This window comes from Ambystoma mexicanum, chromosome 8 (genome assembly GCF_040938575.1).
Source record: "Ambystoma mexicanum isolate Mex_15411 chromosome 8, UKY_AmexF1_1, whole genome shotgun sequence".
In the NCBI taxonomy this organism is placed as follows: domain Eukaryota; kingdom Metazoa; phylum Chordata; class Amphibia; order Caudata; family Ambystomatidae; genus Ambystoma; species Ambystoma mexicanum.
Genome location: NC_090929.1, coordinates 399,963,460 through 399,987,736, shown reverse-complemented (window position 1 = coordinate 399,987,736; position 24,277 = coordinate 399,963,460). Strand labels below are relative to the sequence as shown.

The window sequence follows — 24,277 nt, the reverse complement described above, 5'->3', positions numbered from 1 at the left end:
TAGTCCAAAGCTCTCGTTCATAAGACTGATTTTCTGGTGGCTATTGCTTCCATTAAGAGAGTTAGTGAACTGCAGGTGCACTCAGTTCAAGACACTTTTGTTACAATTCATAAGGACAAAGTGGTTTTGCGCACAAATCCATACTTTGCAAATAAATTCATCTCCAAGTTCCCTGTAAACCAGTCCATTTAACTTCCATCTTTCTTTCAGAATCCCACTAACTCGCCTGAAAAAAGCCTCCATACACTAGATGTTAGGAGAGCAGTGATGTTACCTCAATAAGACAAAACCATTTCGAAAGACAGATCAATTTTTGGTCTCCATTGCCACTGGTAGAGAAGGGGATCCTGTCTCTAAGTCAGCAATCTTTAAATGGATCGTTAAATGTATCCAGATGTGTTACTCTCTATCAAAGAGGGCCTTGCCTTTTTACACCTTGAACACATTCTACTCGAGACACAGGGGCTACTAAGCTTTCATTGCAAACATTCCTCTAGATTTTATTTGCAAAGCATCCACCTGGAGTTCTGTTCACACATTTGCACATTATTACTGATTAGATACATTCTAAGACTGATTCGCAGGGGGTTCAGGCGGTGCTAAGACATCTCTTTACTGCTGTCCCTTCACACATTCCACCACCATCTCCTGGTACTTCTTGCTAGTCTATGCACAACCTGTGATTCTTAGCAGATTCACAAGCATCAGAAGACCTTCATTAATCACTGTAATCGTATTTATGCTGCTTGTATCTGCTTGGATTCTGATGCGCCCACCACACCTCCCCTCTTGGAGTTGAAGGAATCATAGACGTCTTACACCTCCTTTTCTTCTGTACTCGCTTGCTCTTCAGGCTCCGTCATGGCAGAACAAACAACAACTGAGGGGACCTCGATGCGTGAGGACATCATGGATACATTACACATCTTCCTTTTTCGATCTTTGAAAAAAAGATTCAATACACGTTGATTACCACTAGATGTCAGACTACATGCACAGCATGTGAATCTAAGCACATACAAGCACCAGAAATATTACGGTGAGTAATGTATGTTGTATATCTATTCCTCAATGAATGCACAATTGTCTATGATGGGGCGATTCCAGGTACTGGACACAGTGGTGTATCGCTCCAGACGACACAGAAATTCTTGCCATGGGTCAGGCCTCCATATACCATCACAACTTGCAGAAACATCACTTGTACTTGAGGACCAATGCTGCAGCGCTCTACATTGCTTGTCTGGCTGGGGCTGCTTAGTTGTAAGCACTCGGTAGTTCTTTATTAATTTGAGTGAACAGAGAAAAACAAAGGAATGGTGACACATTCAGGAACACCTAAACTTGCCTGGATCTTTATAACGGAGCTCGCTAGTACGTGTCTCTAACTCAGTTGGTGGCCGCAGCCTCAGTCTGTCACTGTACTTGCTGATCCCAGTCCTTGGATCAGTTAGGTAGTGGCAGCTTATACCTCAGCAAGTGTCTCTTTGAGCTATATAAATAGAATAATGAAGAAGTGTGTTCCTATTTGCTGTGCTATATATCCAGAACGATTTATTTTTAAAATAACAGTATAGGAACTGTAGAAATGTTTTTAAAAAGCTTAGATCAACTCCCACTCACTTCGACCACTGATGGAATTGGGAAACAAGAGCTCTGTATTTGGGAGGTCCTCCATTCGACATGTAAATCCAGGTCCTTTACTTTATGGCCATCCTGCATGAAGTAGTTTTCTACTGGTAGCATTTTTTATGGTACAAGATGGTATGCCTGTGTATATTCCTTTTCAGTTTCCGGCCGGTTTCACCTATGCACTTTAATTGCAGACACCTCTTGCTATAGGTGCACAATGTTGAACAATTTGGATTTTAGTTTCTTGAATCTGTATTGTTTGGTTCAGTGACATTGTTATAGCTGATCATTGCAGGTGTTTTGGAAGGTATTGCTCCTCATATTGCATGGGTATGTTCCAGGTCTCGTTTGATCTTGATCCATTGCAAATGTGCTTCTGGTTAGGTAATCGGGGCAGGACACTTTGTAGAAAGTGTTTTTCTTTCCTTTGTCACTAAGGATTTTTTGTTCTAGGCCAGGAGTCTACACCGTTTGGCTCTCCAGATGTTTGTTGGACTACATCTCCCATCAGTAATACCCAGAACAATCAATAGTGAGGATCATAGTCCAAAACATCTGGCGTGGCATAGGTTGCAGACCCCTGTTCTAGGTCCTTAGCAATTCCATTCCGTTGTGTTGACGCTGGGCGCTATGTAACAAACTTGGGGCCCTCTTTCTGTAGTTATGTTTTGTAGTAATCTCTTGGAATGTTCAATGCACAGTCAATATCCCTGTCAATTTGTCTGGCTGAGTGTCTCTTTTGTAGAAGGGATGTGTTTAGAGTGAGTTGCTTGTTAGTTTTCCTCCTATTTGAGTGTACGTGTTCGTACCGGATTTCCTGGTTGTAGGTAATATATAGTTTAATGTGACTAATGGAAACTTGTCCTGTGCAGGGTCTTGTTCCGGTCCGTTGGATTCTTTTAGACTGCGGTTTCCATACAGCCATTTCTTCCCATACAGCGAGTGGAATCCAGAACGTGTATTCTCATCATGGAATAGCTCATGATGCATGCATCTTCAATACATAGACATGACCATGATTTTGACAGAAGACGAAGTTTCTCAAACAATTCTATCAATTGGTAGCTTCCACCACATATTAAAAAAACATGTCAGTGGTTTCTGTGATTTCCTGTGGTAGGAAATCTTCGTGAAAGGTCTGCCGTAAAAAAGTTTATTTTTGAAGTGCCACTTTTTGTTCACATGGCTGTGCCATTGATTTATAGGAAGTTTCGTCCATTAAAACAAAACTTGTGTTTGAGTATTACACTCGAGATGTCTGTGACTGTTCTGATTGAGGTCTCTGTTGGGAGCTTTTTTTGCAGGAATCTCTTGAAAGCAGCTATTACATCTTCATGGGAAATGTTGGAATGAGTGAGGAGACATCCAGCGATACCAGGGGTGTATTAGGTGATACATGCTTATCTCTCACATCCTCCGCTGGAAATGCTTTTTGTTCCCATTCCAAAGGTTCCAAGATATATACATTGTACATAGCTATCGCTTCGGTTAATGTATTAATGCTAGAGTTGATTGGATTGCCGGCAGTATACAGATTGTGAATCTTCAGCAGTAAATGGAATGTCGCAGGAATTGGTTTGTCTGTTATCGGATAATATTGTTGGGCATGTACTTGGCTTTTCTGCACTTCATGGTAGGTGTGTCACTGAGTTCATGCTCTTATTTTCTGCAAAGGGGTTGTAATGCTCCCTTTTGTATTTCTGTAGATCTTGGACCACAATGCCACTGTTCTGCTCTGCTTTTTGTATCCTCTTGTTTGCCTTTAGGGGTTTGTATCGCCCCCTCCCTGTTGGTTTGTGGAGTATTCCAGATTTTACACGTTTTCTCAGACAAAGTATGTAACTTTCGTTTCGGTTGTGCAGGTAAGTAGAGGACCAGTTTGAGCATTTGTTTGACATCCTAATCTGCAATGGTGTCCTGTCAATTCTTTGCCCATGACAATATTCGGCTGTCCATTATAGAGTACAGATTGTTCAGTGTCTGAGCTGGTGTTGTGTTGTAGATAACTGATAGTTGGTTTGCAGTCTGGTTCCTCATAGAGGTCTGTGTCATTTCTGTTTTGTTATTGGATTTCCGTTTCAGGGGCTTGTGGGATCTAACACAACAGTATGGCTATATCTTCAGAGGTCATTTTTTCAAATCTGGAGTTGTGTGCTCTTGAGTCTCTCCTCCTGTAGCTCCTTCAAAGGGAATACTCTGCTTGTCTTCAAAAAGAGCGGCTTAATCGTTTGCACCAGCCAGACTGGCCTGTGGGTTGCAAAGTATACAGTTTGGCAGAGACTTTGTAAATATGTGTATTCTTAATCAGTGAACCTTTCCAGCAAGGACACTTGCATCCATGAATCTGCCTTCGCCCGACTGGCATCAGTGGGCCCCACCAGTGACAATCCAGCCACGCTGCTCAAACCAGTGTCTGGCCCCAATGCAAAAGGACAGCAGAAGTAAGCTGCACTTCTAGCCCTGCCGGCCACCGCTAACCCAGCAGCGCCTGCTACAGAAGGAGAAACACAATGCCTTCATTATTAGTATTGCAGATGGACACTTAGTCTTCGTGTTTTTATGTTTCGGGTGCCCTGTTTATATTGTTACATTTTTCTTTTAGATTTTCTTTCACGGAGTGGCGGCGAGTGGCAGTCTGGCAGTAATCTTTTGCTGAGCAGTCTGTCTACACTTTGTCTCCTGACTGCTGTGCTGAGTTGAGAGGCAGATCATCACATAAATACCACAAGCCCACGCGATAAATACCACAAGCCCACGCGGAGCAGACACGGAGTGGCGGCGAATGGTGGTCGGGCAGTCATGGCTGGAAGGACTGCCGCCACCAGTGTCATTAGATGAGGACGAAGGGCGTAATGTTGCAGTTTACGCCCGCACCCAGACTTTGACAAACTTGAGTCGCTGGATGCGCAACACACCACAGAAGCTTTTGGGGGAAAAACCAAAACCAAAGACCCCCGTGTGAACCACACACGAGATGGATGCATCACGGAAAGAGACACTAGAAAAATATGTTGCCGCCAAACACAAGTCCAGAAAAGTGCTCAAACGCTTCCAAAGTATCTAACGCTAATTTACCTGAATCCATAGACTCGATGGACCCCGTCGTGCAGGCATCGCAAACCTCTGCATCCTCACAGCAACCTCCAAATGAAGATCGCATCTCCCCGATCCTTGCGGTATCAGCCGTTCCACCGCTGTGCCCGAGGAGGAGGTGGGTGACCGAGGCTGCCACTTTCGGACTTGGGGAGGGAGGTGCAGGGTGCGTCGGGAACTCGGCTCACCGTGGTTTGGAGCTGCAGAAAATCGGTGCAGCGGCGTGGACACAGTGTGGTCCACTCACAGAGAAGTTCCAAGGAGCAACGGACAGTTGCTGTCATGCTGCTCCTGTTGGCGGCCACATGACAGACCATAGCACACCACCGTTTGATGAAGGAGTGAAACGACAGCCAACATCACAGGCGACGTGGCTGCAGACGAAAGCCCAGATCCATGCAGACCCAGAGGGGCGGTCTCAGCAGGAGCGGCGTCTTGTAGAGTCAGAACACTCCACTCTACAGTCACAGCAGAAACTACAGAATTAATTTGAAATCCAAAAAAACGAGCAAGACAAAATAATGGCAATGGAAACTCAGACAAAAAACGAAGAAAAAAACCCCAAAAACCATCAAATAACAATGGACTACGGAAGGGATCCGCCGGAAAATCAGCTACTGCCTTAATAGGCAGACGTGGAGCAGTTGACAGCTGGCAATCGGTGCCGTCTTTGGCCAAAGCCAGAAGGCAGAATGTAACGTCACTGGACACAGATAGTCAACTGGTGCAGAATGACATTTGTAAGGCTCGGTTGGAAAGAGAACCTGACAGCCCACCAAAAGACGCCAAACTTAAATCTCTAGATTTGCAGAAGCTCTCTAGAGTACTTCTCCAACGCCACATTTCACAAGTTCACTCCACAAGTTCCATGATGTCAGCAGTCACAATAGAGCTGGCACTATTTTGTAAGCTCTACGAATCGATCAATGATACACTGAAGGACCACACGACCATCCAAGCCATGTTGCTCACCAAATTGATCTTCTTAGAGGGCTACATTTCAGCACGTGAAGAAAGAGAAAAAAAAAACACAAAAAAACACGACACCTTATTAGACCATCTGTCAAAAATAACATCTTACGCACCAGAAAAAGAACAAAGATTGCAAATTTAACAATGTGACTGCCGCAGGGCCAGAAGCCCCACCTAAAACACCAGCAGTGCTGATGGTGGTCGACAAACAGCCAAACTGGACTGTGGCTGATTTAACCACAAACTAAGAGTCGGAGTTGGCATACTCAATCTTTGACAAACCAATGTCAAGAACCATTGTCACTTTTGGAAACGTCAGGACACCGACCCAATCTTCGACATCTCATCCACAAAATCTGGTGACTGCAGCCAATACTCGGAAGACGACAAACCTCGGAAAAATGGACCCCCACAAACCAAGGGAAACTCAGAGATTGGACACCAGCACCGAACGATATTCGCACTAGACAAAAATAAAATGCCGGCGTCGCCAAAAACAGTTGATGATTTTCTCAACAATGAATTGCTGATGAACTTAAGTGAACACTTAACAGAAGAAACAACATCGAATCCACTATCCTCTGAGTGTTTCTATCCATTCAACAGAAGAAACAACATTTAATCATCTATCTTCACGGGCTGGTCCACACCAGTCAGAGACAAGTCGAACAGCCTAAACTTAGACACAGAGACTGAGAAAGTCAGTTCCTAACTTTGAAGAGATGCAAAAGCCTAGCACAAACGGCTAACTGGAATCACCAATTTATTAAAACGTCACGAACTCAGCGACAAATGGAAACAAAGAACACCGAGATACTTTGTGCTCAGGAAACAACACCTGATAAAAACATGCATCGAAAAAAAAAACAAAAGGAAAAAGAACCTTCAAACAGATACCTGAAAATTACAGCATGTTCCCTGAAAGACAGTAGGCCCAAAGACACCTCAAGACTTCACTATAGATCTAGAACCGAGATCTACAACACAAAGACTACAAGAGCAAAAGAGGCAAGATGGATATTTAAAATGGAGCAGACACCAAGCAACAAGGATGACATAACCTTGAAGAGAAGAACTGTATGTTTCAACATATTTCAAAGCTTTGCTTGATCAAATCAGATGACCTTATAATCGTTGAACCAAGCCACTATCATCAAAGCTTTATCATATCTTCACATAGCCTCATCAACAGTAAAAAATCTCTTAACCAATGAGACAAGTGAAATCCAAAAAATGGGATACGATGTGAATGAGGCAACTTCGCAAAGACCCATTGCACACAGCTCAAGATCCTTCAGCTGAAACACCAGAGAAACCTCAGTCACAAACGCCATGATGACCCGACTCAAAAGCAAAAGAGGAAAACCTCCATAAACTCAGTGAAAAAACGTCTCTTCACCAAATAGAAAGTCACGAAAGGTCAGGTAGACGTAGGACAGCTATGGAAACCAAACCCAAAAGAAAAAATGATCACCTCTAGAAGGGAAACGCAATCAAATATGCTGAGTCCACAGCCGCACAAAGTTAAGAAATCTCATAGTAATGAAATCTTGATGATGCCCAATGAAAACACCCGGTTGACCACCAGAACCATCACCCAAACAGTTCAGACCAACCAGGTCCAAAAGCACACAGCAAACAAACTTGAGCCCAAACAAGGTCTCTGGTCGTAGCTGCCGAAAGCACTATCCTCCCACCTCAACAAATAGCAATTCGAGAAGTCGGACTGCAATCAACCCGTGTAACATCAAGATGAAGACTTCCATCACAACTTGAAACTTTGCTCGTGGAACACGAGAGGGCACTTCCATCTAATGGGGTCATGCAACGTAAATCTGGGCGCCTACGATATTATGTCTGCAGGAGACATGGCTGTCCCAGAAACCAACTTTAGAGGGATATGAAATCCCCATTGCGCCAGCAACTATAGGGCAGTTAGGCCGCCCTTCCTCAGGTATTCTAACGACATGCCGAAATGCTTGTGGACTGTCCATGTACAAAATCTTGATTGCTAACTCATCTCTACTAGCAGTCACGGCCACTTGGGATCAAAAGATTTCCGGGAGAAACAAATAACTTAAACACACTGGTAATTGTAAATACCTATTGGAACCCGGCAGCCATTCAACCAGTTAAGTAGATTGAAATGCTAGAGCAATTGCTCGAGATAATGGCAGCGCTCATGGCGCCCTACCTCCTCATCTGTGGCGATCTAAACACCATCTGCCATCGAACAGGCAACTCAAAACAGTCTAAAGCCAAAATATCACCTGCAGAACATTGTGGAAAAGCATGGCCAAACATGACAGTCAAGAGACCTACTCAACTTAAATGAGGTATTCATGCAACAAAACAGACCACTGACATGGGAACGCGCCCACTTACGAGCTACAATCGATTACATCTTTATCTCTAAGCCACTGCTTCAACTAACGACAGTTTATGAGGTACTGAGAACAACCGCCAGCGAAAACAACTTGTTGGAAATGACATGGACCATTCCTTGTAGGAAAAATTAAAGGACGAACACGCAAACCGAGACCAATGCTCAAGGCTTACAAATCAAACTAACGGCCAAAGCCATTAAAGAACTGACAAAAAATGCAATACTTTCGGTCCACCAGAGAGTATTAAACAGGTCGACTACCAGCCATTTCTCATGGCCTATAAACATCATCCTGAAAATAATAAGTATACCCAAATGCAAAGACAACGCTCTCATGACACAGAGCTCGTAGAAAAAAGACAAGAATATAGAAAAATCAAGAGAACAGCAGTCAAATTACCCACGACACAAGGGCAAAAATCAACATTGCTGAAGCCTCAAGAAATTAAAAGGCATGTGTTGGATTCCACCGGCTGTCGCTTTACCAACAGGACGCGGAAAACATCTCCAAAGCTAGAAGTACTCACAATTCGAGAGAATTCTGCTCCCTTTTGAGATCTATCAGTGTGCCAACGGCAGCCTCAATTCCAAACATTGGGCAGCACACCTGGAAAACACAGTTCAAAACTGTGTTTCAATCTCCCCATTCACGAACAGCTAGAAGAGATACACCATGACAAGACCCCCTGGATTAATCTTGATAACTACGAAGACATAGAACATGTAATCAAAAAGCTCAAAAACTCCAGGGCATCGGGGGCCCGAAGGAATTACAAACTTTGACCTTAAAACCCACCCTCCTTAATGGGCTGCGCTAATTAGCATAATCTTCCGAAGATGTTCAGAAACTGTCTATCCCGCCGTCCTGGACCTCAGCGATAGTAATCCGATTTACAAAAAGGGAAACCGGAGCGACCCACAAATCTTCCGCCCAATAGCGTTACTAGACGCGATTGGAAATATCTTTGGGTCTTTATTAATTAAAAGCTTTCAAGCTTGTGCAATAACATCCAAATATGATCATCTGCAAGCGGGATTTAAAGAAAACGTGAGGACAGCAGTCAACATCCTTTTACTAAGTATCCTGAAGAACAAGGCACTACAACGTGGCCCGCGTCTTTTCGTCGTATTCATTGACTTCACACAGGCGTTTGACCGGGTGGACAGACATTGCCTTTGGAAGAAACTTTTGGACTGGAATTGCCCAAAGGAAATGCTTGCACCTATACAAGCCCTACACTCTCAAACAACAATGAGAGTATGTCTAAATCAACAGGGTGACTTGTCACAAATCCCGATCGCAAGAGGAGTAAAGCAAGCATGCCCCCTGGCATCGGCACTCTTTCTTGCCTATATAGGCGATTTTCAGAACACAGAAGAAACAGTTTGAGCGTTCCCGCCAAAACTCGGCAGCGCTAAGCTCTCGCGGCTGCTATACTCAGAAGATCTTCTATTACTCGATCACACTCCCATTGGGCTACAGCAACAACAGAATAACCTCCTCCAATATACGAGAGAGAATCAGCTAGAGATCAACAAGGAAAAAACGAAAGTCATGATCTTACAAAAAGCCACCAGAAAAACAGACAAAAACAAATGGTATATGGTGGAAGCACAAATGGAGAAAGTACAGAGCTTCAAATACGCTGGATAGCTCCTAAACCAGAAAACTCAATGCAACTGACACTGCAACAAAAAAAGAAAAAATTGACCGCGCAGGCGAAAGTCATCGATAGACAATTCAGACGCTATTCACTGGTTTCAACAATCAATGTCTACAAATTGAAGGTGGTACCCTCGCTGATCTACGGCGCAGATGCAATGCCGACAATTCCAAGTGAGATTTGGCCTAAATTAGAGTCCTCCTTTTGGAGATCAGTCTTGGGTCTCCCTAAATCAACCTCAGGAGCATCCATTAGACGAAAACTCAGCCTTCTATCTCTCCAATGTACGGTAAGCTGTAACTCCTTAATGCTATAACGAAAATGTAGAATGTTTGACATTCACCAAATATACAACATGATTAATCAAGAAATGCAGGACTCCAGCTGCCAGTTACTGACAAGATGGAAAAACGAAAACGTCTCGCTACTGGAATCAATTGTAAGTGGAGAAGAGCTCATTCAAATTCCAGTTAGTGTTCAAGAAAATAAAAGAACTGGATTGGTCCAAGACTGTGGAGATGGCAGCAAAAAACAAATTGACGTCACATCTACCTTACAACACACAAAAACTAAACAAACTACAAAACTACATAATGAAATTTCCAAGTACAGCGGCCTGTGACTTAATCTTAAGAGCCAGGCTTAACCTCCTTGAAACAAATGAAATTCTTCACATCAGAGGCCTATCTCAGACACACATCTGTCGCTATTGCAAAGGCACGTTTGAACAAAACAAAGAGACCGTACAACATCTATTGTTAAGATGCTCAGGGACTCGTCAGATCAGATTCCAATATCTAAACAACTTGATTGTGAGCCACCTGCTCCCTAACGCAGAGACATGGTGGCACAGACTGATAGGAGGTGGCAGAAACAGTTGGCGAATTGCAGCGTTCAAAATTGAGCAAAATGTTTCCTCAAACAGCACTCAAACACAACAGTCATGAGTTAAAGCGATTTAAACCCTTCAGACTGTCTGAACACTGAGGAACTAGACGACAATCCTTGCGAATAATTCACTTCATTTTTAAAAAATCTTATTTTTGATTAAACAAATAAATAAAAAAAGACGACTACAGGTGCCTTTTAGATAAGGAATAACTTTAGGATTAATGGTATTGGGACATTGGGAATTTGAATTAATTGTATATTGCCTTTGGGAACAGACGGTGTTTAGTTCATGTCACATGAAAGATGATTTGGTATCCACGTACACTTTACTGAACTAACAGGAGTAAGGACTGTATACTTGGTTTATGCACTGCTTTATTTAATACTTGAGGTATTTATTTGTCTAAAACTATAAATACTACAGTTTATTGCACATACCACCAGCCATGTGTTCTGTAAGGTATTTATGAAGTCTAATCATATTTAAAAGTGCAAACATGTTCTGTTGATTGACTGCTGTTATTTATCACGTTATGTTGCCCAAAACTATGTGTTATAGAAGTGGGCTCTATTAAGGTGCAGATCTGTTCTAAAACGGTTCTGCCATCCCCATCCAGAATTGCGCAAACTCCTTGTGTCACCTGAAAGTTTAGAATTTGCAGAAAATACACCTATACCTTTTAAAGGAGGGTTTGAAATCTACAACTGTCGTTCTTTCTGTTGGTGGGCGCTGAATATTGTAAGAATTTCGGTCCAGTTATGCTGAGTCAGTGAAATTTTACCTTTTTGACGTTTATTATACGAAGCAATTTAACGGCACTGCACACAAGGCCAAGAAAGGTAGTCGACATCGGTGCACTTCAATTTAAACAACTTCCAGCCAGAGGGCCGAAGGACAGCCTTACACAACATAAATCTATGCTATTTGCGGACAAAAAAAGTCTCTGGCCCTGGAAATTGATGTGTTGAATGCCCTCAACTTTGTGGCCTCCTTTAAACCCTGTAGGACTAAGACCAGCAAACAGTTGGTTCAGCAGTCACTGCCATTGCTACATAATGAAACTTCATTGAAGCGCCATTGTGCATCGCTGAGTGTAATTTGTCGGGTATAATCGCTCCACCTGCCCCCTTCACAACAGAGATTCCAAAGTGGTGTATGAAAAGCCAAAATTACTTGGTTACAAACTCGTATCTGAGGCTAGTAGCTCCACAAAGGAAGTATTTCAGGCCTTACATAATGTTGGCACCCCTCGCTTACTCGTCTGTGCCCCCCCTCCCTTTCTAAACAACCCTGTCATCAGGGTTTCACGTTACAAGATAACTCGGCACCTCCATCTTACACATGGAGCACACCCTGTCTTACTCGCCAAGAGTCAATTATCACAAACTAGTGGCGAGTGCTAATTTTGCACCATACTGTTATGATCTGATGGAGTTCTTCAAATCGAGGGAACATTGCCTCTTTTGCCAGTGTATCGCCCATGCGTAACCTGGCTCAGCCCATCCTTGCATGACCAGGCCACACTTTACTTCTGCCTTAAAACCACGGGCCACCAAGGTCCTCATCCAAGACATCCCCCTCGCAACAGACCTCTACAACTGGTTCCATGTCATTTTATCACAGGATTTTTTTTTCGCTGGGAATTTTACCACAGGTTTTTTGAAAAAAAATAAGCGGTAAAAAAAACCGCGAAAAAACCTCCTGCGACGAAAGGTTGTACCCTACAACTAGCATCTAAATCAACTCTTAAGCAGACAGTCTCTCTGAAATACCCTTCTCATAACCTGCTTTATCAATGACTCACTAACTGGGTAAATCACAGCCATACTCCAACACAAGTCAATGAACCCAATACCTGGGGAAACTAACCGCCTTCCCACAAAACCTGGCCACATTCTGACCCATCTCGGGCTTACAAAATGTTTCAAAACCCTTTGTAATAGTTGGACAACTGTCTGCACACCTACAAACAACCTCCTGGATGATTACTGTTCCGGCTCCCTGACTGACACACAGAATAAAAAACACATTTGCACTTTGGTCCTGCCTTTTTTCTCTGCGGCCATTGATACAGTACATAGATCCTTACTGCTAACCTACATAATAAACTCCTACAGGCATCAACAGGACCCCCTAAACTTGTTACTCATTCCAGTGCTGTCCTATCCTTCAGGGGAAGCTGTGCTTCATGTACCCATTCAACAGGAATTCTTGCAGTGTCCCCTAGAGACTGGCATGTTGCTATTCCATATCAGCGTGCACATGCCCCCTCACACCCTCAACTTCCAAAAGATTAGCTACCCCATATATGCTGCTGATACTTTGCTACATCTCAAACTGTGCAAAGTAATAGCACGTGTTGATCTGGTGCAGACTGCTTCAAGCATATTGAGGAGTGGATGATCACCAACTGTCTTGACCTAAAGAAACCTGAGAACTGATCTTGCTTTGAACTGGTAGATCTGGGCTCCTTCACATTCACGTTTTCATTCCTGGTCATTGCAGTGGTGATGTCTTGCATACCCTATAGTAAAATCTGGTTTTGTCAGACAAAACCGTGCACAAATTGAAGATGGCTGAAAACAACACCTCCTATTAGCCTCACCTCATCTCCTTGGCATTAAAGGGGGAGGGTGTGGGGGAGGGGTGTGTGTGTGTGTGTGTGTAACACCAGCAAATGTATGTTAGTTTTAGAAGACTTGAAGTTGTAGATGAACTTTTAGTAATGCTAATGCTAAACTACCGAGTGGCACTGTCATGTGACTTTGCACAAATTGCTTATTTTAAATATTATATACAAATAGCCTACATAGATCTATAGTTATAAAAGTGAAAATGTGTGGGTTTGTGGCTTGGCGAACCATTGGTCCTTATACAATTCCAACCCTTCCCTGCATTTCACCACCACCTCACTTGATAGTTGCCTGAAATCGGCGAAATATCGATGTGGTCGTAGAAGGTCCTCAACACTAGAATGCACGTTATCTGGGACATTTGCACCACAATGCACTGCAACAAACTGTACCATGCCAGAATGAGGCAATAGGCTGGGAGAGAATAGAGTATGTTGCAGCACACCAACTCTCGCCTCCCCCTAACGTCTGCTCCGGAGTACGTCAGTCACCCACCCACAATGCCCATTCTCAGTGCAGTTTACTTCAGAGTGCAAAGCACATCAAGCGAATGAGAACAGCAACCTACAGGATCACTGATCTTAAACAATTCATGAGTATTCTCATGTCTGTACTTTTGCTTGTATATCATATATTTTATACAAATATCCTAGGTTCAGTAAAAGACTTAACAGCTGTTCAAACACCTACAGTCAAAACCTGCTGTCCAGTCCATAAACATAAGTATAAACATGTTGGAGTCATCGATTACAAGGGCTCCACCTTGTATCAGACCAGATGATGTTTTATACTTTGTGGCAGCTGCTTTCTTCACCGGCCTGTCCTTTTGTGGTTTCTTATTCTATCTTGCTCAAGAGATCCGTTCACTTGCTGTGTCTCTTTCTTTTATAACCAGCATGCATCAAAGTTGCTCAAAACCTGTTCTCTAAATGTTCTTTCTGTTTTCTGGCAATTTTAAAACCAGTGGTTCCTTTACCATGATGTGCAGGTGGAGCCTTTGGTGGATTCTGTGACCATGGGTCAGTACATGGAGAAAAGAAAAGTCCTGTTACAGTCAGATTCACAAAAGCATATGTTTTTCAAATGTTTGATTTATTTTTCCTCAATTTGGGATACATTCGAGGGCCTTGCTCAGAATTGAGTGTGTGACATAACTCGTACTTTTCATTTTAATTGACAGTAACAATATTCAGTGTACAGCAATTACATTTTACTAATTAAGGAGCTTCTCCAGCATGGGGTCTGGCATGGATTCACATGCTCATGCTCATGAATATTCCCCGTCGTCAGGCCTCGGTAAAGAAAAAATCAGTATCAGTTTCGTTTCTGATCTGTCTTTCTTAGTAGTAACCAATCGCTGATCTCTGGGTCATACTGCCCCCAGCCAATGACTGCCCTCTCCCTAAGCCCCGCCTCTGGCAGCCATCCAAGGATTTTTACTGCACGCTCCAGTGTTGGGAGTCCTCGTGCTTTAGCTCTGGTGTTTTTTACTGCGTTTTCGCGCTTTTTCAGGAGATTTTCTCATTTTTTCTGTTTAATCGAGCCTCAAGCTCCACCATTTCTACTTCGGATAACGGGGACCCGTTTCGGAATTCTTCTACGCCCCTCAAGGGTGAAGTTTTCGTCGAGTTTACGCTTCTTGGAGGATTCCGGAACATCTGCGGCCTACCTCAACGGAAATGGCCCAGGACAAGGGAAGCTCGACGCCCGGATCCAAGCTTTTCAGGTGCTGCCCTGGATGCGGATTACAAAACGTTTTCAAGGGGGACGAGCATTTGCGATGTCTCTACTGCCTCCATGAGGACAAGACGCACGTGGAGAAGGACTGTGCATTCTGCAAGATTCTTTCGGAACGGACCAAACAAGATCGTCGTTCCCGCCTCGCCGCCTGGCTGGAGAGGGGCACAGCAGGTGAGAAAGCGAAGAAAAAGTCTGAGCGGGCTTCTAAGTCCTGTGAGGGCGTCCCAGCGACGGGGGCCCAACAGAAAGCCAAGCACCGTGAGTCTGCGGGCACCGGGAGTGCTGAAAGGTCGGGCTCTTCGGCTGCCAGGCAGGGCGGGACTTCCCCGGCACGTTCAACCACGAGCCAGCGCTCTGGTTCGGGGAAGAGGAAGTCCGAGAACCCGGGTGAGCTGCTGGAGCGGCCCCGGTCGATCTCGAAGGGGGAGCGAGGCGCTGACCCTCCCCCCAAGGCGAAGGCCCAGGACGCACCTAAGGTGGTGAGGGCTTTGATCCAGCCGGCAAAGGCCTCTATCGAAGTGGTCGCTGTGACCCTGGCAAAGCCGGCTGAGACTACGCCAGTGGAAACGGCCTCTGGGCCCAGAGTATCCCTGCCACCGCAGAGGGAATCCTCTTTCCAGCCCATCGTTAAGACCCCCGTGATGTCCCTGGGGGGTGGGCCGATGGCAATTACAGACTCGGAATCAGCCTCTGAGGAGCTGGTGGAAACCGAGAAGGGCCTCAACGAGAGGTTCATAGGCCTCAACGAGAGGTTCAAGTAGGTTCGATCCCAGGGGACGGTCTCCGCTGACGTGATCGACGATGGCGACGAAGAGGGCCCAGTGGAGCGGCCATCCCGTCCGTCGCAGCCATTACCTGAGCCCCAGGATAGCTCGGCGGCCATTTTGTTGGCGATCCAATCCTTATGTACCGAGATAAGGAGGAGATTACCACGGACCCCGACGGAGGATCCAGAACCAGGCCCGTCGGGAAACCCTCCGAACAAGCGGAGGAGAGTCCACCCCTCTCCGCCCTTTCTGCCTGCGAGGCCTGTGGACCCCTCATCCCCCTCGCCGGACCCTAGAGAGGGTACGGCAACGGACGACGACGGCGGCGATGACACAGCAGACATCCCGTCATCACCTTCCCCATTCCTCGGGCTTCCCCAGCCAACGAAATTGGCTCCTTTCACGCCATGATAACCAGGGCATCCGACCTCTTCCAGCTTTGTCCTGAAGAACAAAAAAAGGAAGGGTTTCTTTACCAACGACGAGAGGCCAAGAGGAAGACGGTCCTCGCGGTGCCTTTGCTCGACGACATCTGGGACGAGGGGCTTTCTGTCCTCAAGAACCCTTCCACGACACCCGCCAAGAGGACAGTTACGAAAAGAAGTACCGAGTCCCTGATGCCGCCCCCTTGTGCCTCAGGGCCCAGCCCACGCCGGGCTCTGTCGTCTCGGCAGAGGCTAAGAGAGCAGCGGGTGCGGCAGCTTCAACTTCCCCGCCGGACAGCAAGGGCAAGAAGTTGGACTCCATGGGATCGTGGCCCGCTAAGACAGGGAGCTCTGATTCAAGATAGCTCCCCTGCTAGACTTGCTACCTGACGACAAGAGGGCAGAGGCCCTACAAATTCTGCAGGAAGGCGAGGTGGCGTCGGATCACGCCATAACGGTGGCAACGGACATTACCGATACCGGATTTCGCCAACTGGGCAACAGTTTGCCTCCGACAAAGAGGATGGCTCAAGGCAACAGACTTTCGCCAGGACGTCCAGACCAGAGTGTTGGATATGCCGTTCGACGGCAACAACCTTTTTGGTAAGGCGGTGGATGAGTCTCTCCAGGCCATCAAGACCGACTCGGAGACGGCCCGGGCCCTAGGGGTACTTAAACAACGACAGCCCTTTCGGAGCTCCGGAGGCAGACAGGGTGCCTCCAAAGGATCCAGCGGTGGCTCTTCTGCATACCGCCAGGCGGCCTGCTCCACTTCCCAGGAGGCCGACAGAGGTTGCGGCAAGCAAGGGGGATCCCACTGTCGTCGCCAAGGAGGCCAAAGCGGCAAGGCCGCCTCCAAGCAAGACTGACCCGGCCGTGTCGTCGGGCCCCCACCGAAGCACCCCGGTGGGAGGGCCAGCTGATGAAGTTCGTCAGCGTGTGGGTGCTGGACACCCTGTCCAACGGGCACTCACTGGAATTCCAAAAGAAGTGCCCTCGCATTCCCCCCCCGTGGCCAGGAAGGAGAATCACGTCCCTCAACTGCTGTTGGAGGTAAAGGCGATGCTCAAGAAAGGTGCCATCGAGCTCGTCCCCAGCAGGCTCCGGGGCTCCGGAGTGTACTCAAGGTACTTCCTCGTCAGAAAGAAGACAGGCAGTTGGCGCCCCATCCTGGACCTGCGTCGGTTAAACAAATGCATCAAGGCGCAGAATTCAGGATGGTCACCCTCCAGCACGTGCTGGGACAGCTGGAGGAGGGCGACTTCCTATCGTCGTTGGGCCTGGAGGATGCTTGCTTCCACATCCCCATTCTAAAAGGGCACAGGAAGTTTCTCAGGTTCGTGGTTCAGGGACGCCACTACCAATTCAGAGCCCTACCGTTCGGATTAAAGTCGGCACCCAGGGTATTCACCAAGTGCCTGGCACCAGTGGCGGCGCGGCTGCGCCTGCAGGGGATCCACGTCCCCTACCTGGACGACTGGCTAATCCGGGCAAGGACAAGAGAACTTGCCGTTGAACACACAGCGAGGACCGTCCGGCTGCTCACAGAACTGGGGTTCGCCATCAACTACCCCAAATCCCACCTGGTTCCGTCGCAAGTATCACTGTTTCTGGGAGCGAAGCTCGATACAGTCGGGCAATTGGCCTCCCCGTCAGACGAGAGGACGAAGACCATCCTGGGCAAGGTGCGGCGCCTGTTTACCACGGACGTGGCCAGGGTGAGGTCCATCAAGTCCCTCCTCGGGATGATGTCCTCATGCATCTATCTTGTACCCCTTTGCAGACTTCAGATGCGTCCGCTTCAGGAGTTCCTCGACACCCGCTGGTTTCAGGCGACGGGCTGCTTCGAGGACAGGATCCCTCTCGACAAGGAGTTCCGTCGGGCGATCCTATGGTGGGGTACCCGTGCTCACCTCACTATAGGCACGGACTTTCAAACCCCGGTGTTTCAGGAGACTGACGACGGACGCCTCTCTGGAGGGTTGGGGGGCCCACACCGGATATCTCCATGCAAGAGGCCTTTGGCTCCTGGAGGAGAGGTCTCTCCACATCAACATTCTGGAGCTCTGAGCAGTGTTCTGGGGGCTCAAGTCGTTCCTTCCGTCCCTCAAGGACAAAGTGGTGAGGATCTTCACCGACATCACCACCACGATGTTCTACATATGGAAGCAGGGAGGCACCAGATCCCCACCAGCCCTATCCAAGGAGGCCCAGGATCTGTGGCACTGGGCCTTCGCCCAGGGGATGTTTATGGTTCCCTTCCACTTGGCAGGAATAAAAAACACCATCGCCGACTCACTCCGCAGGGAGCTGCGCTCGTGCCACGAGTGGGAACTACGTCAGGACCAGGTGGATTGGCTCTTTCAATTATGGGGCAAACCCCGGATCGACCTTTTCACGACGGCGACGAACTCCAAGTCCCACAGGTTTGCCAGCAGGTTCCTGCAGCCGAGGAGCATGGGCGATGCTTTCTCGTTCCCCCTGGGACGGCCTGTTTCTATACGCGTTCCCTCCGTTGCCGTTGCTGCTCCGCCTCAAGAAGTCCAGGTGCAGAATGATCCTCGTCGCACCGGCGTGGCCGAGGCAGATCTGGTTCCCAGACCTTCTGGACTTGTCAGCGTCCCCACCAGTCAAGCTGCCGGCGGACGCGGATCTTCTCTCCAGAGAAGGGGGCGCCATTCTCCATCACGACCCACAGTCGCTGAACTTTCAGGCCTGGCTCCTGCAGCACTAGAGTTTGGAGGGTACGATATCCCGGCTGACTGCAGAGAGGTTCTTGCAAAAGCCAGGGCGTCCTCAACTCTCAAGTGTTATTGTCATAAGTGGAAGAGGTTCTCTGTCTGGTGCCGTGCACAGAAGATTAACCCTCTGCGGATTACGGCCCCTCAAGTACTGCCGTACCTACTGTCGCTGGCCAAAGCGGGACTGGCTCACGCCTCCATCAAAATACATCTGGCTGCCATCTCCCGATATACCAGGACTACGGGACAGGCGTCCTTGTGGTCTCATCGACTGGTGAAGGAATTTATGAAGGGTCTAGTCCGATCGTTCCCACCGGTGAAGGCTCCTGCCCCGGCGTGGGAGCTTAATGTGGTGCTGACCAGGCTCATGGGGGCCCCATTCGAGCCTATGCATTCGGCGCCTTTGAAGTTCCTGTCATGGAAGGCAGCGTTCCTCGTGGCCATCACCTCCGCACGACGAGTGGGAGAGATCCAGGCCCTATCTTGCAAGCCTCCATACTTGACTTTTCATCACATGAGGGTGGTGCTGAGGACGCACCCCTCTTTCATGCCCAAGGTGCCATCGGACTACCACCTCAACAAGCCCTTGGTGTTACCAGTTTTCTTCCCGTCACCTTCGACGCCGGCCAAGAGGACTTTGCACTTGCTGGATGTAGCTAGAGCGCTGAAGTTCTACGTGGACCGCACAAAGAGTGTTCAGAAGACGTCACAACTGTTTGTGAACTTTAGGTCTGTGAATCAAGGGAAGGCTCCCTCGAAGACTTCCATTTCCAGTTGGCTCTCCAGCTGCATCATGCACTGTCGCAGGTTGGCAAACCGACCGCTGCACGGCCGTCCGAGAGCCCATTCGATCAGAGCGATCGCTGCTACCACGGCATTCCTGTCTGGTGTGCCCCTGCTGGACATCTGCAGAGCTGCTACGTGGAGGTCGACGCACACCTTCACAAGATTCTACTGCGTCAATCGGGACTCCAGGGTCGGCCAAGCAGTGCTGCGCAACCTGTTTGCCTAAGGTGAGCCTGGTGAGGAGGTAAGAATTGTTTAATGTTGAGTTTTGGTTGTAATGCTTAATGTTGAGCCTTTGCCACCTCCCGTGGTTGTGCATGTGTATACTGCAATGTATTCTTTTATTCATGAGCATGTGAATCCATGCCAGACCCCATGCTGGAGAAGGAACAAGTTACTTACCTGTAACTGTTGTTCTCCAGCATGGGTCTGGCATGGGTTCACATGCGAACCCTCCCACCTACCCCTCTGCGGCTCTTCACTTGGTCATACTGCCACTTTGCGTGCTACCAAATCTGAGGATGGCTTTGCGTGCTACCAAATCTGAGGATGGCTGCCAGAGGCGGGGCTTAGGGAGAGGGCAGTCATTGGCTGGGGGAAGTATGACCCAGAGATCAGTGATTGGTTACTACTAAGAAAGACAGATCAGAAACTAAACTGATACTGATTTTTTCTTTACCGGGGATTCCCAGCCTGACGACGGGGAATATTCATGAGCATTTGAATCCATGCCAAACCCATGCTGGAGAACAACAGTTACAGGTAAGTAACTTGTCCCTAATTGGCGATGCCCCTGCTTTCACCCTCTGACTGACCAGTGGATTAGTTGAGCATCACAGAGAGTGTGCACATGTCCATTCATCAATAAATTCCAATTTGGTTTGCGGGACCTTCTTTAGTAACCCACATGTACTGAACAGTTAACTCTTTGGTCAAAACAGGTCTTCACTGGAACAGCCATAATTCATTTACAACAGTAGTTCTGGTGCACAGTTGTCTTCATGTTCTTTCAGGCTCCCAAAGAGGAGACTTGATCTGGAGTCCTTGGATAATTGCTGCATGTATGCAGTCAGGCAGATATCCTCTACTTGCATATCTAAGGCTTTAAATGCGGTTTATGAAATGGAAACATTGCCTGCAATTTCCTAGAATATTTCTTCTCTGTTCATTAACTGCACTTGTGTTCAAATAAGCACATTTTATAATAATCAGAGTTCTGCAACTGATAACACTCTCGTTCTCACATACTAGCTCTATGTACCCAACTCCTATTAAGTCTTTCGGACTTAGTGTAAACCATGAGAATACTGTACTACATGAAGCTAGCAGAATTTATATAGCTAGTATTTTCGGATTGTATTGTTTTTCAGCAAAACATTTGGTTAATATTACAAACATTAATTGACTTCTCTTTCCTTTCAACAGAGAATGGAGCCAAAAGCAAAAGTGGAAGAAGTGGTGAGAAATGGGGACCAAATAAGACCTTGTACTGGAAAAAGCACAAAACTCTTTCCCAGAGTCAACTCCTTAGACAATATCAACGGGTAGCCCGCCGATTAGGAGAAACTACCAAGCATGAGGAAGATACCAGCAGCCCAACAGACTCTTCTGAAGAACAAAAAACCCACGAAGGAAATAAAACATACAAAAAGTATGTGAAGGGTTACAGTCAGGGATCACATAATGAAATGCAATGGAAAAGTCATCTTGGGGAGAATTCATATGATTATCAGAATAGTGGTGAAAATGTCAATGAGGCGCTTGATCTTAGTACCAAGAGCAGCATTTATCTTGAAGAAAAGAGACGTGCTTATCTACAGCGTTATGAAGGCTTGAGTCAAGTGCCACATGTTATATTTTATGAGAGAAAGAACACAGATGAACAGCTGTATATATGCTCTGAGTGTGGAGAAAGCTTCAGTGATCAATTGGCTCACATTAAATGTCCGCGCGCACACACAGGAGAGAATGGAGCAAAATCTGATGCATACCACTTCCATTCCATGCGTGGCCCCTTCTACTACATGCATGACCCCATGAAACAGGACCTAACCTGCAAGTGGATTGATCCTGAGCAGCTGATCAACCCCAAGAAAATCTGCAATAACTCTTTCCACTTCATGCACGAGTTGGTCACTCACGTTTTTGAAGATCATATCCGAGGACCAGATGAGCCTCATCACATATGTTTCTGGGAACACTGTCTGAGAGATGGAAAGCCTTTTAAAGCCAGATATAAACTTTGGAACCACATCCGTGTTCACACTGGTGAAAAACCATTCCTTTGCCTGTTTCCTGGCTGCAGGAAAGTGTTTTCCAGAACTGAGAACCTCAAGATCCACAGAAGAACGCACACGGGTGAAAAACCCTTCAAGTGTGAATTCAAGGACTGCACCAAGCAATTTGGCAACTCCAGTGACCGGAAAAAGCACATGCATGTGCATACATGTGACAAACCATATATCTGCAAAGTGTGTGGGAAATCCTACACTCATCCAAGTTCCCTCAGAAAGCACATGAGTGCCCATAAATTATTAACTCAAAGTTTTCAGCCTCACCTTCCTGCCAGTTCGAACTATGAATCTTTAGCACCCCAACCTGAGTAGACTACAAACCGTGCAATGAAAACAAACACCATGTTAGGTGAACCATTGACGTCTAACCACAACTGGACCTAATGATGACTAGCCATCGGGCTTGCATTCACTTTTCAATGACAGAGTATTTTTTCTGACATTTGTATGCAAAGAGACCATGGTCAGATGTTCGCCTAGTCATGATAGACCTTGGACAAGTATAAAAGGCCATAATTGTTGTAGTTTAAGGTCATGTCTTGTATTCTTTTTGGGAATGTTTACAGTGCAAATTGTTAAAAGAAATGAAAAAAAAGGTTTCAAGATGATTTCAAAGTAAGGTGCTGCCGAACATTTTCTTTACCGACGCTGACGGAAAAATGTTAATTCCTGTCTTGTTATTTATAACTTGGAAATCTAGGAGAGAAACCTGAAAAGTGTAAGCCGTAGATAAATGTTAGAATCTGAGAGGTATCCTCTTTTCTGTCGTATTGGATAATCTATACACATGACTCAATAACATTTTGAGAATGGTTGCATCTTCGACATAGCCGTGTGCAGTCACCTAGGTGGGCCATCTTTTTTGAAGTCAACGGATGAGTTGAATATTTACAAGAGGTGCGATTTTTAGAATATGGTCGTATTTCGGAGTTTGTGCACAGACTTTAATTTGTTGGAATGGCCATGCATGAGTATGCTTTAAGGTCCTCTACTTGTTTTAATTCATGTCATGAAGAACACTAACAAATGTAAATAAAAAGGATAATCAAGGTGTTTCAAAAGCGTGTACTAGGATTTGGTAAAGTTAAGGTAGAAGAAGCATTAAAACAAGGAAAGTTATTCACTCAAGAAAAATGTGTCCTGCATGAAACTTTGAATATCGACACTTTTAAAAGGGAATACATGGTGATGAGCTGCTTAATTGCCTGAAGATCAGGGATGGATATGACCACTTTCAATGTGGATTGATTTGATAAGAGCTTCCCAGTGCAAGATGATTCTTTCCTCTGCTTAAAATGTGATGCCACAGGACTTGAGTGTCTTTCAACAAGGGCACAACTTAAAGCTAGAATGTCATTGCTTTGACGTGTGTATAATCGGATCTGTTTCCTAGCTTAATTTGCTCGAGACCCATTTGTTGACTTGGTTTTACCACATTTCACTGCAAACCCCCTCCCCCACCTTTCTAAAAACCTAAACCAACCCGACTGCCCACTTCGTTCCATTTGCAGTGAAATGTGGTGAGAAAACGTGCGAGCAAGTGGGCCTTGAACAAACTGGTCTGCAAGGAAATGGGCGAGTTCTGTAAAATCGGCTTTCTAATGTCGCTGACCTGCTCGTATTTCTGTTAACCTTGCCAAGCACAATGCTGCTCTTCTGGAAAGTGGCCAAAAATAGGATTGATATAGTACAATCCAAGTCAATATACTGTGGTTGTTCTACCAGTTTTAGTATGGTGTAAGTGACTGAGAATGGTTACTGGTACAGATAAAAGGAAGATGGATAAAAATAGAGGCCAAAGGACCATGTTTCTAAATTGATGTGGTCTGGTGGTACATGCGAAAACTCCCTCTGCCCAAAACCCAACTTTTGTTGTAACCTGTTAAATGGTATCACAGAAGAGTTCTAAATATATGTGAATGTTTGAATTAACTTCCGTCATTGCTAAGAACTTTCTGATGTGTATTTTGCACCTTTGAATGAAATATATTAGCGTACCTGTCACAAAGTGAATGCTGCTCTGCAGGAGTCCAGGTATGTGTGGGGGTTCCTAAACGCCTACTCAGCATCACACTACTACTAAACCAGCAACAATCTCAATCATAAAAGTGAAATGGCACAACATCAATGGTACACCTCCTTTATCTCTTTGGCAGGCTATACTCTTCAAGTGGGGGTGTGAGCCAGCAACAAAGTATCTAAAAAAACAATAGTCCTGTGGTACCAAAAAAGAGAGGACCAATCAAGGTTCT

General features: G+C 46.1%; 1 protein-coding gene across 1 annotated transcript in view; it reads left to right on the top strand.

Annotated features, from left to right (window-relative positions):
- Nucleotides 1-23,086, top strand: part of LOC138471985 (uncharacterized) — a 478,612-nt gene extending 455,526 nt beyond the window's left edge. The window contains exon 4 of the mRNA XM_069609893.1: nt 21,157-23,086. Coding sequence (XP_069465994.1) covers nt 21,157-22,337 — 1,181 coding nt within the window. The 3' untranslated portion in view covers nt 22,338-23,086. The remainder of the gene's footprint in view (nt 1-21,156) is intronic.
- The last annotated feature ends 1,191 nt before the right edge of the window (nt 23,087-24,277 follow it).